Source organism: Cyprinodon variegatus, unplaced genomic scaffold, assembly GCF_000732505.1.
Source record: "Cyprinodon variegatus isolate N-32 unplaced genomic scaffold, C_variegatus-1.0 Scaffold192, whole genome shotgun sequence".
NCBI classification, from domain to species: Eukaryota; Metazoa; Chordata; class Actinopteri; order Cyprinodontiformes; family Cyprinodontidae; genus Cyprinodon; species Cyprinodon variegatus.
In genome coordinates this window covers 925,632-943,826 of record NW_015150645.1, presented here as the reverse complement: position 1 = coordinate 943,826, position 18,195 = coordinate 925,632, and the positions used below count along the sequence as shown (strand labels likewise).

The 18,195-nt window shown below is 39.1% G+C and overlaps 1 protein-coding gene across 1 annotated transcript; it reads left to right on the top strand.

Moving 5' to 3' along the window:
• Positions 1-1,071: 1,071 nt before the first annotated feature.
• LOC107087732 (calsequestrin-1-like) lies at positions 1,072-15,739 on the top strand. The gene is made up of 12 exons (XM_015379459.1): positions 1,072-1,489; positions 3,320-3,413; positions 4,683-4,783; positions 5,683-5,794; positions 6,010-6,083; positions 6,661-6,791; positions 6,896-6,941; positions 7,119-7,173; positions 7,321-7,421; positions 7,549-7,623; positions 11,889-12,292; positions 15,080-15,739. Exons 1-12 carry the CDS (start codon positions 1,253-1,255, stop codon positions 15,375-15,377), a joined length of 1,728 nt encoding a protein of 575 aa, XP_015234945.1. The 5' UTR covers positions 1,072-1,252; the 3' UTR covers positions 15,378-15,739.
• Positions 15,740-18,195: the final 2,456 nt, after the last annotated feature.

Here is an 18,195-nt window from a genome sequence, read left to right as displayed (position 1 = left end):
TGCCATTGGGTACCATTAGGTTACATTGCGATCATGTCGCGCTATATATGTTCTGATACCACTTTGAATAAGTGAATAGCACCTGTGTTTCATAAATTGGCGTCTTCTGTAGAGATATAGTCAAGGACGGTCCATCTGTAGTTTAGGACTGATAGTTAACCACAATAATCTGGTTTATGACCAGAAGTTAAATGAACTTATCAAGGAAAACTGTTAACAATATTTAACTACATGAAGATCATTCTTGTCCTGTTTCCCTGTGAGGTTCCTTTATTTCTTTGGAACCTATTATGGCACAAGAGACGCATTGCAACAAACTAAATATGACTGTCAAACTTTCTGAAAGGGGTGTTGGCCCAACAGAAAACACTTAACAAGGTTTTGCCTGTAGGACGAATATGTGTAAAAGTTCATGGAAGATGAATGCCTTTGCATGACACCGTTGTCTTCAGGGGCCCCTATGTCTGTAGGCATAGCTGGACAGGATGCTTTTGTTTGGGACAAAAATGCAAAATGAACCAGACACGTATCCATCTTGTACTTCTTTGGACAGGCCGAGGTGATGCCTTTGCACCAACGCCTCAGAGGGTGCACCCCCCTTCTCCCCTCTTTCTGTCCCTGAGTGACCCGGCTCCACATTCTAACACTGCACCAATGCCAGAAGCAGCAAATTAGACACCGGCTGCAGCCCCTCCTGATATGTACCTCTCTGTCCTACATCCATTATTTTTAGCTGGAATCCAAGACTTCATCCTTCACTTTATATGGGAGAAGGATGCCTTATATTTTCAGCCAGATCTAAATCTATCATATAATTTATCTTCTTCATAAGGTGAGAAAAGCAAAGACATCCTTTCAGTTCCAATTCTTTCTTTTTTTTTGCGTTTGACTGGTTGGGCCATCATTGTCTCCCTCTTGCCCTGTTTTGCAGACATGTAGCAAAGACTTAAAGACACCTACACACAAAGTTGACACCCAACCAACCACCTCACCCCTACTCAGTTACACCCAACATAGGCGGATACTGTCCCACCTATGTCAAACTTAGCCCTGCCCCTCCAGTGCCCAGGGCCTCACTGCCAGTTTCCCATGTGGGGTTTGTAATAAGGTGGATCCAGGAGTTAGTCCTGCTCTCTTCTGGGTGACGCGGATTGGAAAGGGTTCTACAAGAAAAGGTTTTCTTTAACCCCACTAAGTTATACAGTAGTACATTCACCTGTAGAGGAAATTGAAATTGTTTCAAAGATAGGCCATGAAGTGGACGTGGGTGCTTGTGGCAGTCTTGCTGTCATTTGGGGGGCAATCACTGGCCAAGGAAAGCTTGGACTTTCCTGAATATGACGGTAAGGACCGCGTACACAACCTCAACGCCAAGAACTACAAGACCCTGATGAGGAAGTACGACGTTATGGTAGTGTACTACCACGACCATCCCGGATCCAGCCGCGTCGCCCAGAGACAGTTTGAGACTGAGGAGTTGGCCCTTGAGGTAGGTTGAGCTGAAAAAGGAGTAGATCTAAAATTGCTGTTTTTTTGTATTTTTGGGTTTAAAGGCTAACATTAAAATATTGTAATTGTTTCAGAAAGCTAATTATGAATGTATGAATGATTTTCAAAAAATTGAAATGCATGAGAAAAATAAATATTTTGTTTTTTTTGTTTCGTTTTTTTTCAACATGTATGTTATCCATTGCATGCACATAGAAATCAAACATTCAGCTGCCTTTAAGCCTGGAGACTCAGCAGTTTTCTCCTCATTACATCACCATCCAGTATATGCCCTCAAGGTGTCCAACAGCTAGGATAATTCTGAGTTAACATATGTATTTATAATGCATTAAATATCACATGATTCTCAAACAGTGTTTATGCATTTAGTCATACAAAAAATACCAATTGCTTTACATTTGAAAAAAAGAAAGGATGTAACTGATTTATAGAATGAAGATATCTCTAGCCACAGTATATTGTTGCATTCACCATGTGCTGTGTGCTGGTTAACTGCATGGTACAGAGATATGCAATGAAGCTTATCTCTCTCCTATTATGGACATTCAACAACCAATATGAAGATCCAAAATGAAGTTTAAAGGGTTTCACTTTTGGCCCATGATAATGAATTTTTAAAGGAAATACCGTAGTGAAACATAAGTCTTTGAACATTAAAAGTACACAAATATAACTGAAATATCCGCGTTTAACTTTTTCATAACATAAATAGACTGTTAAATATATGTCGTAAACATAAATAATTAAATCAATTGTTTGGAAAATTAAATTGACAGTAACATATAAGTAAAACTGTTAAAACCACAAAAAAAAGCTGGAGATTGAAGTGCGCATCTGCCTCTAACATATCACATCATTTCCACAGGCTCTGGTGTCTCTGTTTGGGATTGCAGGTGGGGGTGGGTTGGGTTGTTTTTGGCCTGGTCAGAGCTGCAAGCCTGCACTGGGGCTACTGGATCCAGTGATGCCACCTCAGCCCTCTGCTGAGACTGACACTCACAGTACTGTACTTGTCAGCGGATCCCTGAATGCTGAACATCACTGCTGCCTCACCAAAATAGTCCTTGGGTTGGTGTTGCTCCTTGGGTTATATTTAACCTGAGATACTTGAGTTAAGAGGGTTGAGTTTCTCTTTGCAAACGTATAATGATTTTGACTTCCAAAGGTGTAATTGTTATTTAGACGCAAACGGCAGAGCATTTCCAAGGTTACGGTGCACTTTTTGGATTGCTGCATGACAAATTACCTTTATCTAATGAACAATAATATTGAATGACATTCAATCAATTTGAAGCTAGCAGGTAACTCATCATCAAATGACAGTTCATGTCATTTCCAAAAAAGTAAGTGCTAAAGACATGTCAATTTATCGCTTTTAATTTTTGCAAATCCAATTAAGCTCTAAGCAATGCAAGGGATCATCTGCACAACAACCTGCAGGACAGCCTGTTTACTCTGCTATTTATGACTGTAAAGGCAGCTGCTCAATATCTCTTACACCATTTACATGCGTCTACATGAGCAAGTAAGCAAGCAAGGAGGCAAGTGCTTTTCAGTCTCGAAATGCACTCAGACAACATTAAACCACTTCCTCAATGCAAGAGGGCCACGGCCCATTGGTGGAATCAACTGTCAGTCAAGAGGTTCATGTTTCATACAAATTTAGAAAGTGCAGGAGCAGCTCTCTGAAAAGCAGGCTTTTATGGTCATGAGGCTCCTGAGTACAATTTTTGTGAATATGCGTTCATGTTTTAACTACATATAGAAAAAACCTGGTCTGGTAACAGTGTTTTGTGTTTTGTTTTGGCAGCGTGCAGCACAAGTCCTGGAGGAATTTGATGACGAGGATATTGGAGTTGGACTCATTGATGCAAAGCTCGACAAAGTGGTTGCAAAGAAACTAGGTAATTAAAGTCAAATACAGATGGTAAAAAGATGGAGAAATCATAACCTAATTCTGATATAACATCACAAAACTATCCCACCCCTGTGAGCTTTCGTGATGATAAAACCACAAATATAAATGTATTTTATTAGAACTTGGTAAACTAACACTACATTGCACTTATTTTAGAAGGGGAAAGAAAATGAATGATGTTTTTTAAAACTGTTGACATGTAAATAAACTACATTTGTAATCAGCCCTTTTAATTTAAGGCTTTATAGATACACCTATTGCTGCATTTAAAACTGTAAGTCTCTTGCATTATGTCCATTTAAGTTTTGCACATCTAGATTTTTTTCCCCCAATACTTAGAAAATAAACTCACTTAATCTAGATTGTATGGAGGGAGTCTATAAACGTCCATTTCCATTTCGAGACTTTGACAGAAACATTCTACCAAATGGTTACGCTTTTACCTTAACCATCCATCTGTGGCTCTGGCTGAATGTCCATGGTCATTTTCCTTCAGGAAAGCAAACCATTAACTTAACAATGTCTGCTTAACTGCCCCTAAGAGGCTTTCTACCAGGATTTTGCTATTTATAGCTTCATCCATTTTCCACCCCCACATCATAATACTGCCACCAGCACATTTTATCATGTGGAAGTTGGCTAGAGGGGGTTATGCAGTGTTGATTCTTCTCAAATAGCATTTTCTTTGTAAGCCAGAAAGTTACATTTTAGACCTAATATGACCAGAGCACCTTATTCTTATGTTTTCTTTGTCTTTACATAGTTTAAAAAAGGCAAATGTGTGGCTCTTATCAACTTGACTTGCAGCTGCTTTCCTTGTCAGGACAGCTTTAAAGGTTTAGGTATTATTATTACGCTTTTTTTAAACTTCTCCACAGCTTTGTCCCTGAACCGTATGCTTCATTCCAGTCTCCATAATGTAGTTTATTCACTAATAATCTTTAGCAAACTCCTGAGGCTTTCATAGAAGAGCTGTATTTATAATGAGATGAAAGGGCAGACAGGATGACGCTAATTACTAAGCAGTGCTCTTCTGAAGGAAATTAATAACACAGAATTTTATTTAGAGTATATTATTGAAGAAGAAGGTTTATATCTGACCTTCCATTTCATAGTTATATGTTTCTTAGTGCGGGTCAGTCCCAATGAAATACATTGATCTTTGTGATCTGTCATAAAGTGAAAAGGCATGCATATTTTTTTTTAGCTTGATGTTCTCTAAAATCAGTCTCTCAAAAGCGTTTTTTCTTCCCAGAACTCGATGAGTCCGACAGCATCTTCATCTTCACCGACGATGAAGTTATAGAGTATGATGGTGAACTTGAGGCAGACACGCTTGTGGAGTTCATCTATGATGTTCGTGAGGATATAGCATGTCTTATTTAAGCATGAAGTAATATCAATATTTAGAAACAGAAATCAGAAAAATCCAGACGCTTTTCACATTTACTTTTTTTTTTTATAGCAATAGTCCATTTCCATTCACAGTAAATTTATTAAGTTATATTACAATGCATGTCATTTGCTAACAGTTAATCTAGGTAAGACCCACCAGTTGTACTGAGCACTAACTTTGCAGCTATTCCTCATCCTGAGCAAGCACATGGTGACAGTGAAAAGAAAATACTAAATCTAAACAGTGAGAAACCTCCAGTATAGTCAAACCTGACATCTGATCCCATTGAAACTGAGGGTAAAAAGCACAACAACACTGTTCCAGAGGAGAACGTTTTCTTAGGAAAAAAAAAAAGCTATTATACATAGTTAATTGCACTGATAGCTATGTCAGTTTTTATTCCCAGTGACGAGACAGCTAAGCAATGAAACAGTGTCCCTGTAGTAATTTCCATACAACAATGAAATACAAAATTTTACAGAGACTTAGACTTTGACAACTTTTATCTTTTTATATACCGGTACACAGAGTGTATACAAAACAAAATGTCTTTTAGTACAGATTTTCAGACAGAGTACACATGTATATTAGAATCAATTATATGAATTTAACCAACAGAGCTAGGCTTGCAGCAAAGAAAAGTCAAGAATTCTTGGAAAGCCTTACAGTATGCAGGGTTTTATTAAATCTTGATTGCCATTGCTAGCTAACATTTTTCCAACATGGTTAAACTACTTAATTTCAATCCTACATTATTGTTAAACTGTAACGCATGTATTAACGACATTGAGATTTTTGTTACTTATGTGAATGTTTCACCAGATTCTCACTGCTATACCCTTTTATTTTGCTCCCAAAGCTTCTCGAGGACCCTGTGGAAATTATTGACAACAGCAGGGAACTGAAAGGCTTTGAAAACATCGAAGAGGACATCAAATTGGTGGGCTACTTTAAGAGTCACAAGTCTGAACGTAAGAATATTGTGATGGCATGATTATCTGTAACAAACAACTGTGTAGATAGAAAGGAGATTAACATCATAAAGCCGGGTATATTATCAAAAATCTTCCTTTAATTTAAACATGCACACAATCAGTATTAGTGATGTGTATATTCTTTAGTCTTTATGCATTTATGCTAACCTTGCTGAAATAAATTGACCAATAATTGTAAAATTGTTTCATAGATTTCGAAGCATATGCTGATGCCGCTGAAGAGTTCCATCCTCACATCCAGTTTTTTGCCACCTTTAATCCTAAGGTGAGCAAATTTACATCTGAATGAGCCAGTGACCACCAAATAAATGCCATTAATGCTGAAAAGTTTGGTTATTAATCAGAACTACAGGCTTTGAGCATATCAGCAAACACCTCACCCCATATGTCAAGCCCATTATTGGAGAGACCTATAGTTGCTAATTATTTATAAACTCTGGCAAGCATAAAAAAGAAGTAAAGTGGAGCTATCTTCTTAGTAGGTACATAAGAAAATTACAAAAAAGTCACTGACCATGAAAAAATCTAAAATACTGGAAGGGCCTAGTCAAAGTCAAGATGTAAACATTTTCATAATGGTATATTGAGCTTATAAGGGAAAATTAATGAAGCAATACTCTTAAGAACCCATAAACAACATTGTGAGGTGCTTACTTGCCAATAGGACTGCATTTACTACTTTTATGTTTAGCACTTGATCCTGTTACCATTTGTCAATTTTGCATTTAGTTTTACTGTCACATACAGTATTTCTTTTCCTGTAGGGGCTGTAATGTTATGGCTGAGGCATCAATGATACACCTACGGCTGAATAATGAATTACATTCCTCATTTTGTCACAGGTTGCTAAGGCCCTTGAGCTGAAGCTCAATGAAGTGGACTTCTATGAACCCTTCGTGGATGACCCTGTGGTTATTCCTGGAAAACCTTACACTGAGAAAGAACTAGTGAAATTCATCGAAGATAATGACAGGTAGCTCCTACTTGTCAGCATGATGCAAGATTTTATAAGTGAGAAGTGTAACGGCCTGAATTAACTAAAAATGCTTTTATTTTAATACATTTGTGGTTGTTTAGACCAACACTGAGGAAACTGAAACCCAGCAACATGTACGAGATCTGGGTAAGATCCTTTATTCTGTACTTCCAGCCTTGTTGTAGTTTGAATCACTTATTCTGTTATGGAGATACGTTCAGCTAATTTAAACACTGAACATATTTTTTTAACTTCCTGATAGTATTTCAATTTTAAGTCTTTTAATACACATCATTAAAAAAAGCATATATATTTTGTTCACAGGACGATGATGTTGATGGAGAACACATTGTCGCTTTTGCAGAGGAGTCAGATATCGGTAAAGGACAAAAAACCTAAATAGAACAGACGCGCTAATATAGAGAGAAAATGTAACTCAGGAAATACATATTACTGAGTTTATCATAAAGAGGCAAACAGAACAATCTCCAAGGATTTACCTGCCCTTTCCTCTTCTGCTAAACAGATGGCTTTGAGTTCTTGCACATCCTGAAGCAAGTTGCTGAGGATAACACAGACAACCCTAACCTCAGTATTGTCTGGATTGACCCTGATGACTTCCCTCTGGTAAAAAAAAGAAAAAAAGTTTCTCTAGAAACAAATTAAAACTAAGATTTAATGATAAAAATGCTGACTTGTGCTGCAGGTGGTAACAGTTGTTTCATGAGAGTTTTTTTTTTTATTTCACCTAAAGCTTTTGCCACACTGGGAAAAGACCTTCGGAATTGACCTGTCCCACCCACAGATTGGTGTCGTTGATGCTGATGATGTAAGTATTTGTGATTAGGAAATCATTGTACATTTGCATATCTTGTCTATTCATAAGTATTAAGGTTAATCAATTTTACATTTTAGTACAGAACATTTAACTTAAATTCACAGGGATGTTACATTTTTATTAAAGTGGATTGATCCTTCCTAATACAGCTTACTAATACTCTCTGAAGGCAGCAGTTTAAGCTAATCATGAACAAGAAAATCTATCTAAATGGTTTTGAATTTAGCCTAATTTAATATAAATAGAAATGGCTGTTATGTTCTCCCTTCATAATTTTGTGCCTTTACAATTTTGATCTTCTCTTATTGCCTATGATATGGAGCCAGTCATTTGTACAAAGAGGCTTCAGTTTGTTCTCTCTTAGTGAAATTTATAACTTGTGTGATCCAGCATTAGTTTAGTTTGGGGATAATCACAGGTCACTATGTTGATCACTATGCTGATATTCTCCTTGGTGAGTAAGAGAGACCATTTTTAATTGCATAGAGTTGTGAGGTGGAGGGTTATAGCTTTTGTCTGTTCAACTGTGCTGAGGAGCACTGCTCTGGCCTTCACTTGTGCTTGAAGGTGTCACATTTGAGAATTACCATTTGCTCCTGGGGAACCTTAATGTGGGTGAGACTTAGATCTATTGCATTAGAGCAGAGGTGTCAAAGTGGTTCCTGAAAGGGCCGTGTTGCTGCAGGGTTTCTTTCCAACCAAGCAATAGCACACCAGACTCAAGTCATCTCATCCAGGGAGTCCAATCTGGTGTGCTAAATTTTGGTTGGAAAGAAAACCTGCAGCCACACAGCCCTTTCTGGAAGCACTTTGACACCCCTTCATTAGAGTGATTAAGGGATATGGCCTGTGTTGTGTTTGAAGTAAGATGTGGGAGCTAGGTATGAGCAGTCCATAAAACATTCAGGCACAAGGTGGTCTATAAGTGTACTTGGTACCAGGCCATCTTGAACCAAAAGTCAGTGATTAGTTTTGTTTTCTCAGAATCAGACCTCCAGTTCTATGTCTGTAACTCTTGGTAAGAGGATGTGGTAGAGCTGAAGAATGATCAGCCCCTAGGAGTGAGTTTGATTGTGCGGCAGGGCAGCTCTTAATCCAGGCATACACTGTGCGATTTATTTGCCCTTTTCGGGCCGACCTTCCAGTCATGCGAGAACTTTTTTGATCGGCCTGACTTCCAGCCTGATCGTGCATCTTGTAGTGTAAAGGGGGTAGCGAGGGGCGATCAGCCTCTCATGACCACCTCCTGATCAGGAATCATGAGGTGAAAGTCAAACATGTTTGATTTTCAGTTAACTGTCGTCGGCAAATCACTCAGAGGGCATGCGCAAACAAGGATTCCTATTCTTCTTCTTCCTCTCAGACGAAAACACAGAAGCATGGCAAGGGTGCGGGTGAAATGGAGTTCTTTCTGTAAAATTGACAGACTGTAGTAGCCACATTTGCTCAGCCAAGTCTTTGTGTAAATACGTCATCACCTTTTCTTCTTAGGGCTTTCAGCACACAAAATTGCACAAATTGCCAAGGCAGCACATTTCACTCTGATGAGCTTCATATTCCTCCTCTACTGGTTTGGCTCCTGGATAGACAAGTCTGAGTATTGCCATCTTACTGCGGAGCTGAGTCCGATGTAATCTTTAGTCGTACAGTGTGAGCAGGTAGATCGCATCAGAGCGTCCTGCTGTACAGTGTGAGAACATGCATCGTGAGCTGTGAATGCACACTGTACATCGAAACGCTGAGGTTTCGTCATACAGTGAGCTGTAGCTGCATGCAACGATTGCCCAGTGTATGCCTGGCTTACAGAGACTTGGTAAACGTAGCTGCTCAGTAAGGAGTGGATTAACGCACCTTTTCAGATAACCTATTTTTTGTTCAGATAGAGATTGAGATCGTAGAATCTGAATGGGCCATCTGTAGAATACTCATTGAGGTGTGTCTAGCAAGAAGCTGTGGCCTAAAGTTCACTGGTTATAATAATAATAATTGAACCTCATTGATCTCAGATTGGAGAAGTTTACCTCTGTATTTAACCTATTCCCTTGGAGAGCAGTGGGCTGCCATCGTTGGGGCGCCCGGGGAGCAGTGTGGGGTCTTGCTCAGAGACCAAGTGTGGCGGTCTGTGGAGTGGGGCTCAAACTCAGAACCTCAGAATTCCAAGCTCTATGCCCTAACCACTAGGCTGCCACTACCACTGGTTACTTTTGGGACTGATGCTAGAGGAACTGTTGCTGTGCTTAAGCAGTGGCTAAAGTTTTGAAACTGAAAGTGACACCCCTCTGGCTGGGATATGTCTAGGGAATCCTTGACAACAGCAGATGAGTACTGCATAGCCAGACGCACTGCATTTTCTGTGGTTTCAGAGGGGAAAACTCTAACTAAAATTTAATTTAGAGAAACTATACACAAATATGTTGGTTGGGCTTGAGTAAGCTGCAGCAAACCATGTAATAATGAAAAAAATAAATAAAAAAAGAAGGTCCATCAAAAAATATGTTTAGTAAGAGGATGTGATTGCATACCTGGACTAAGGATGCGTGAAATAATCACTTTAAAAGCTCCTCCATGTTTTCTGCTTAAAAGGAAGAGTCTAAGAAAGTAATCTAACTCTTCAGTCCTCTAGAGTCCTTTTCGTAAAAAATCTAAATCTATTTCTGCTTCGACTCAACTGACTAAAATATTTGCTCATTAGCAGAGCTCTTTAAAGGTTGCCTATGTTCTAGTGAATTAGGTTAGCAATTTGGTTAAGGTGTGTAAGGGCGAATGATGCATTTAAAAGTTGCAGGAGAATGGCCCTCTAAAATTTGAGGACAAGAGCAAGCTGAGTTAAGCTTGATTTATGCTTGATGCGTCCGCATGGTCTGCATGACCAAATCCCTTAATTTTGGGCTTCCATGCCTCTCTGTGCTGTACCTTGCAGACAGTATTTCCGCACTGTGCACCAAGGAACATGTCTAACTACACAGACATATCCGAACGGAAAACATGGCAAGCAAGCAGCAGCTCCAACTAGCAGGCAATTGTAAATGCTAACATCTAGAGACATTCTGTAATTTAGCTCATACAGTAAATATCACCACTATCAACAGATCGGGAAATAATTCCTGGACATGAATGACTGTCACTCTTGGTTGGCATGAAGTGGCTTTGACAAATTTGTAAATGGCTGTGTTTTCAACTTCCTTGTCCTGTATGGTGTTGTCAGCTTGCTGTATGAGCTCACCACATCCCCCATGGAGCTTGCCATAATGGAGGAAAAGCTGCAAAGAGTATAAATGCTGCAGACACTGTGACAGGGCTGCTCTTTTTATGCACAGAATGTATGTGCATCAAGCATAATAAGCCGTTTAATCACCATGAGCCAGGGAGCTGTTTGACAGAGCTCCATGAGAAAATTGTGCTTCATCCTAAGATGGCTTTGAGGTCTTTTCTTGTGATGTTCCCAACAGTTTTTAGTGTAACATGAAGGAACAGCCAAGCATGATTGACAGATCTTTACTCTAGAACAGGTGCTAAGTTTATTCAATAAGTTCATATGTGCTTTGTAGCTCTGGAGAAGACCTAAAAATGTGGTTTTTTTGTAGGGCGTATGGATGTATGGGGTGCTTTTAGAGAGCCACCCACTCCCTGTATAACTGAAGAGAAACTGTTTTTTGGTATTCTGAGAAAATAGCTTATTTCAAGGGTAACCAGACTTTTGAGCAGTCTAGTTCTTATGGTACCGTGTGTCTTATCTTTTGGGAGTTGTGTATTTTCTACCAAGTTTATTATCTGTAATTAATGCCTTGCCTATAGTATACAGATGTCAAACTCTGTCATATCAATGTGGCTCATCAATTAATTTGGCAGCTCAGTGAAACATTGGGTTAATTTCCAGCTAATTACGAGTCATAGAAAACACAGAACACCTGTTGATCAGTTGGTGTAAAATCCCATAGTTAAAGCCATTCTTGATGACACAAATATGGAATAGCAAATCACAGCTGATCCAATTAATTGAATTAGTTGATACCTGGAACCAAGGTAACTCACAATAGGAACATGGACATTGGTTAAATGGAATCACATCAACATTCGGCTTAAAAATTGTAGGACGTTAAAACCTGAAAACAAAAGTTATATATACTGATCTCAATGTTTGTTTTGTTGACCTAAAAAGATAGAAACATAATTTGTGTTGAGTTCAAATCAATGAAACTTAAAACACAATTCTACTTAATTTGAAAGAGTTTTTAAATGCCGTTGTTGCTGTGCAGGCTGACAGCGTATGGATGGACATGGATGATGGGGAGGACTTACCGACTGTGGATGAGCTGGAAGACTGGATTGAAGATGTACTGTCGGGACATATCGATCCTGATGATGATGATGATGATGATGATGATGATGATGATGATGACGACGATGACGACGACGATGACGACGACGATGACGACGATGATGACGACGACGATGATGACGATGATGATGACGATGATGATGATGATGACGATGATGACGATGACGACGATGACGACGACGATGATGATGATGACGACGACGACGACGATGACGACGACGATGATGACGACGATGATGACGACGATGACGATGACGACGATGATGACGACGACGATGATGATGACGATGATGATGACGACGACGATGATGATGATGACGATTATTAAATTACTTAGTTGTAATTTAAACTTTAAGTCTGACCAATGCCATTTCAAGTCAACATTATCATCGCATCGATGACTCTACTGAATCATCCACTTTTGTAATAAGTTCTTATCATGAAGTCATCTGTTCATGTAAATCCCTCTTCTTCCTCCTCCCTTAGACTTTCTTTGCAGCTCACCAGAATCACTATTCCATTTTGTTTTGTCCTTCTCCCTGACAGTCACTGAACCATTATGTAAAAAAAATCTTCTATTTATTTCCACATGTAATTCTGTCTTGTACAATAAAACAAGATATTCTTTAAAAATCTTGTCACCTACTGCTTTTGATTTTGAAAATATTAAAGTTTTTATATTAACGGAATTATAAGGGTTTCATCGTTTTTATGCAAACTTCTGAGCCCAATTCTTTTTTTGTTTCCTTTTCTGTTTGCATGTTTTATGCTTATTCAGATATGTTCTTGTTTACCCCAATAATGATCTGAATAGTATCAAATTCAAAGGTGCTACAGTCTACCACGTTGGGTCTCAAACATAACCAGTATAATGCTGTACAATGAAAGTACTGTACATCATATGGATGTTTCTATGATGATGGATTACGAGAACAACCAGATTCTATTTTTGTAATGAGCAAATTTTGATTTACTGTAAAGTCTTAAATAAACATCAAATTGGACAGAAATTCACTTACTCTATAGTTCTTAAAGAGCTGAGAATGATTGTCTGTGTGAATTATGTGTGAAGAACATATCCTAAGGACATTTCTTTTGGATTTTCACAAAGGCCACAGGAGAATATTCATAAAGCTACACTTTTTCCGATTAAAGTTTTACTTTCATTTCAAATTGTATTAAATTAGTGTTTCTCAATAATTCAATTCCATTCAAAAACAGAAAGTGGGTTGCAGCTCTTTCCCCTTCTGCAGAAGCTGTTGAGAATCCCTTTCCCAACCAGGAAACACTCAGCCAGGCAGACAAGCTCCGATGACCAGACAAGCTCCGAATCAGCTCCCATGTCAGAGGATGAAGAGAGCACATCCAGACAGTCACAGTCAGAGAAACAGGACTACACTGAAAAAAAACAGGCCAAACAGGAACAGACGGGGTGAAGCTACTATGAGAAAAATCAGAGAGAGCATAACGGTAGAGATTGAAATAACAGATTCTGCAGTGTGGGAGAATAGAGGTAGAATGAAGCAGAATGGTGAAAAAGGGGTCCCTATATCATCCAGAAGTCTAAGCCTTTAGCAACATAATGATAGAGATAGCTCAGGATAACCTGAGCCACTCGACTATACTGTAAGTTTTATCAAAAAGGAAAGTTTAAAGCCTAGCCTTCCCTTAAAAATAGACAGGGTGTCTGCCTCACAGACTAAAACTGGTAGTTGGTTCCACAGGAGAGGAGCCTAATAATTAACCGTTTATCACCCGAAGAACATTTCCAGGATTAAAGGACTAATGTCTAACCATGAAAAACTCATTAATGCATTCATCTTTAGTAGAATTTATTACTGCAACAGTGTCTTCATAGGTTTGCCTAAAAAGTCCATCAAACAGCTGCAACTGATCCAAAACTCTGCTGCCAGTTTTCTCACTGGAACTAAGAAAGTAGAGCACATCAGTCCGGTACTGAAGTCCTAACGTTGGCTCCCTGTAGCTCAAAGAATAGACTTTAAAAGTCTACAAATTTTGTCTATAAATCACTGAATGGATCAACATCTGAATATGTGACAGATTTGTTGTCAGTGTATCAACCTCCCAGACCACTCAGGTCTTCTAGGTCAGGCCTAGAACCAACCATGGAGGCTGAATCCCAAACTGGCCCATAAACACTCCCGTGGAGGGGGTAGGGAGAGGGGACCATACAGCCCTTAAACAGCGAGTCTGCATCAGTGCAGGCTCGCTGAAATTCAGCAGCAGGTGTAACAGCGGTCTGCATTTGTGTCGCAATGACAGAAAATCACAAGTTAGAAAACAACGAATTTGTTGAATCACTAAAATGCCTCATTCTGAGTATCACATCCCCTGTAATTGATTGCCTAAATATTGAATGATGAAGGGAAGGTTGAACAAACCAAATGGCTGGTGAGGCTCCAAAATGACCACGAGGGGAAGTTCACAAAGAGGCGAAATGCCGCCAAACAACCTTTGGATTAGGAACCTTTATTCCAATTTTGTTCCCATGTCTGTGTGTCGAATCCAAATCTGTGTGTAAAAACGAACAACTTTAAATGGCCATGTGAGCTGAATGCTATTGCTTAAGCAAACATTTCGCCATTCCCCTTTTCAATGTTTTATTTAGGGCTTTGATCCAGGAGATGGGGCTTGAGGGGGAGGTAACCCCAAAACAAGCCTTTAAAAAGTGGGAGAACCTGATAAAGAAATATAAGGTGGTCAAAATCATTGTTCTGAAACAAATTTTCCTGGGTAACAGTTAATACAACTGTATTCATCCTATGGAACTGAATAAGGCGCCCACAGGGTCTGGCATCGATAGGGGAGAGGAGACGGAAAGCACATGGCTCTACTTTGCAGATATGCATGAGGCACTAGGCTCACGTCCATCAATCTCACCGGAGGTACTTCAAATCCCATCAATCTCACCAAAAATTTTTTTNAAACTTAAAACACAATTCTACTTAATTTGAAAGAGTTTTTAAATGCCGTTGTTGCTGTGCAGGCTGACAGCGTATGGATGGACATGGATGATGGGGAGGACTTACCGACTGTGGATGAGCTGGAAGACTGGATTGAAGATGTACTGTCGGGACATATCGATCCTGATGATGATGATGATGACGATGATGACGATGACGACGACGATGACGACGACGATGACGACGACGACGATGATGACGATGATGATGACGATGATGATGATGATGACGATGATGAAGATGACGACGATGACGACGATGACGACGACGATGACGACGACGATGATGATGATGATGACGACGATGACGACGACGATGATGACGACGATGATGACGACGATGACGATGACGACGATGATGACGACGACGATGATGATGACGATGATGATGACGACGACGATGATGATGATGACGATTATTAAATTACTTAGTTGTAATTTAAACTTTAAGTCTGACCAATGCCATTTCAAGTCAACATTATCATCGCATCGATGACTCTACTGAATCATCCACTTTTGTAATAAGTTCTTATCATGAAGTCATCTGTTCATGTAAATCCCTCTTCTTCCTCCTCCCTTAGACTTTCTTTGCAGCTCACCAGAATCACTATTCCATTTTGTTTTGTCCTTCTCCCTGACAGTCACTGAACCATTATGTAAAAAAAAATCTTCTATTTATTTCCACATGTAATTCTGTCTTGTACAATAAAACAAGATATTCTTTAAAAATCTTGTCACCTACTGCTTTTGATTTTGAAAATATTAAAGTTTTTATATTAACGGAATTATAAGGGTTTCATCGTTTTTATGCAAACTTCTGAGCCCAATTGTTTTTTTGTTTCCTTTTCTGTTTGCATGTTTTATGCTTATTCAGATATGTTCTTGTTTACCCCAATAATGATCTGAATAGTATCAAATTCAAAGGTGCTACAGTCTACCACGTTGGGTCTCAAACATAACCAGTATAATGCTGTACAATGAAAGTACTGTACATCATATGGATGTTTCTATGATGATGGATTACGAGAACAACCAGATTCTATTTTTGTAATGAGCAAATTTTGATTTACTGTAAAGTCTTAAATAAACATCAAATTGGACAGAAATTCACTTACTCTATAGTTCTTAAAGAGCTGAGAATGATTGTCTGTGTGAATTATGTGTGAAGAACATATCCTAAGGACATTTCTTTTGGATTTTCACAAAGGCCACAGGAGAATATTCATAAAGCTACACTTTTTCCGATTAAAGTTTTACTTTCATTTCAAATTGTATTAAATTAGTGTTTCTCAATAATTCAATTCCATTCAAAAACAGAAAGTTTTACAAAGTGTGAAAAATAAATTGCTGCAAAATCCACCATAAGCATTCACAGCCTAAGTTTAATATTTGTTGATATTCCTTAGGCAGCAATAACAGTTTAAAGCCTATTTAGATATTCAATTTTTTTTGTTCATATAGCGCCCAAATCCACTACTTCCTGCACTTCAGCCAGCTCTTTTGTTTTCTGTCTTCATTACTGGTTTCAGTTTAAATTATTTTAAGGAACCACAGTGCTGGTGTTATTGGACCTCAGTGTTTAAATAATACCTGAAGAAAATAGACTTACATGCGGTGTTCCTCAAGGTTCCATGCTGGGTCACCTCCTATTCAACAGCTACATGCTCCCCTTAGCTCACATTATAGTAAACAACCAGATTAGATACCATAACAATGCAGACAAGACACAGCTTTATGTCACAATTTCACCAGGTGACTATGAACCCATCAAAGTGCTGGCTAGATGCTTAGAACAGATCAATATGTGGACGCACCATACTTTTTACAACTGAATAAAAATAAAACTGAGGTGATAATCTTTAGATCAACAGAGGAGAGATCCAGAGTTAGCTCACAGCTTCAGCTACTACAGCTAGAAACAAGTAATTATGGCCAAAATCTTGGTGTCATTGTTAGGTTTATTCAATGATTATTATAAAATTAATGTATGTACATATGAAACATTGGAGAAATGAGATGCTTCACTCTGTCTTATGATTCAGTCAGAAGACCGCTCTGTCTTGTGATCCAGTCGGGAGGACCACTCTCTCTGTCTTGTGATTCAGTCAGTGGAGCATCCTGTCTTATGACCTGATCAATTATCCTTTCAGAACAATACTCTGTTTTGTAACCATGTGTTATGTTCTGTTGATAAAAACGCTTTGCAGAGGAGGTCAGAGGGAGAGAGAGTTGGAAAGGTGGGTTGCAGCTCTTTCCCCTTCTGCAGAAGCTGTTGAGAATCCATTTCTGTGTGAACTCAGTCCTTCTTTTCCGAACCTACATTTTTGAACCTAACAGTCATGATGGACTCAAACCTGAACATTCAGAGGCACATAAAGGCAGTTACTAAATCAATTCAATTTAGTTTATTTACATAGCACCAATTCACAACCCATGTCATCTTAAGGCACTTTACAGCTCACCAGATCATACAGTCAAATTAATTCAAAGGTTTCTATCAAAGGAAAACCAGTTGATTGCATTGACTCATTGATATGAAGGTAATCCCTCACACTAAGCATGATTGTAGGGACAGTGGAGAGGAAAAACTCCTTTTTGGCCGGAAGAAACCTCCAGCAGAACCAGGCTCAGTGTGAGCGGCCATCTGCTGAGGCCGACTGGGTTTCAAGGAGAAAGAAGCAGAGATACAGAAAGAAACAGCGATACAAAAGGAAACTGTCAACCAGCTCCACAGGCGGCCCAACCAGGAAACACTCAGCCAGGCAGACAAGTTCCGATGACCAGACAAGCTCCGAATCAGCTCCCATGTCACAGGACTACACTGAAAAAAACAGGCCAATCTCCAACATCTATAAACAAAGGTGTTGATGGCAGCAACACCGGTGATATTTCTCCAGGATGGTGTCACAGCCAAACAGGAACAGACGAGGTGAAGCTACTATGAGAAAAATCAGAGAGAGCATAACGGTAGAGATTGAAATAACAGATTCTGCAGTGTGGGAGAATAGAGATAGAATGAAGCAGAATGGTGAAAAAAGGGGTCCCTATATCCTCCAGAAGTCTAAGCCTTTAGCAACATAATGATAGAGATAGCTCAGGATAACCTGAGCCACTCGACTATACTGTAAGTTTTATCAAAAAAGAAAGTTTAAAGCCTAGCCTTCCCTTAAAAGTAGACAGGGTGTCTGCCTCACGGACTAAAACTGGTAGTTGGTTCCACAGGAGAGGAGCCTAATAATTA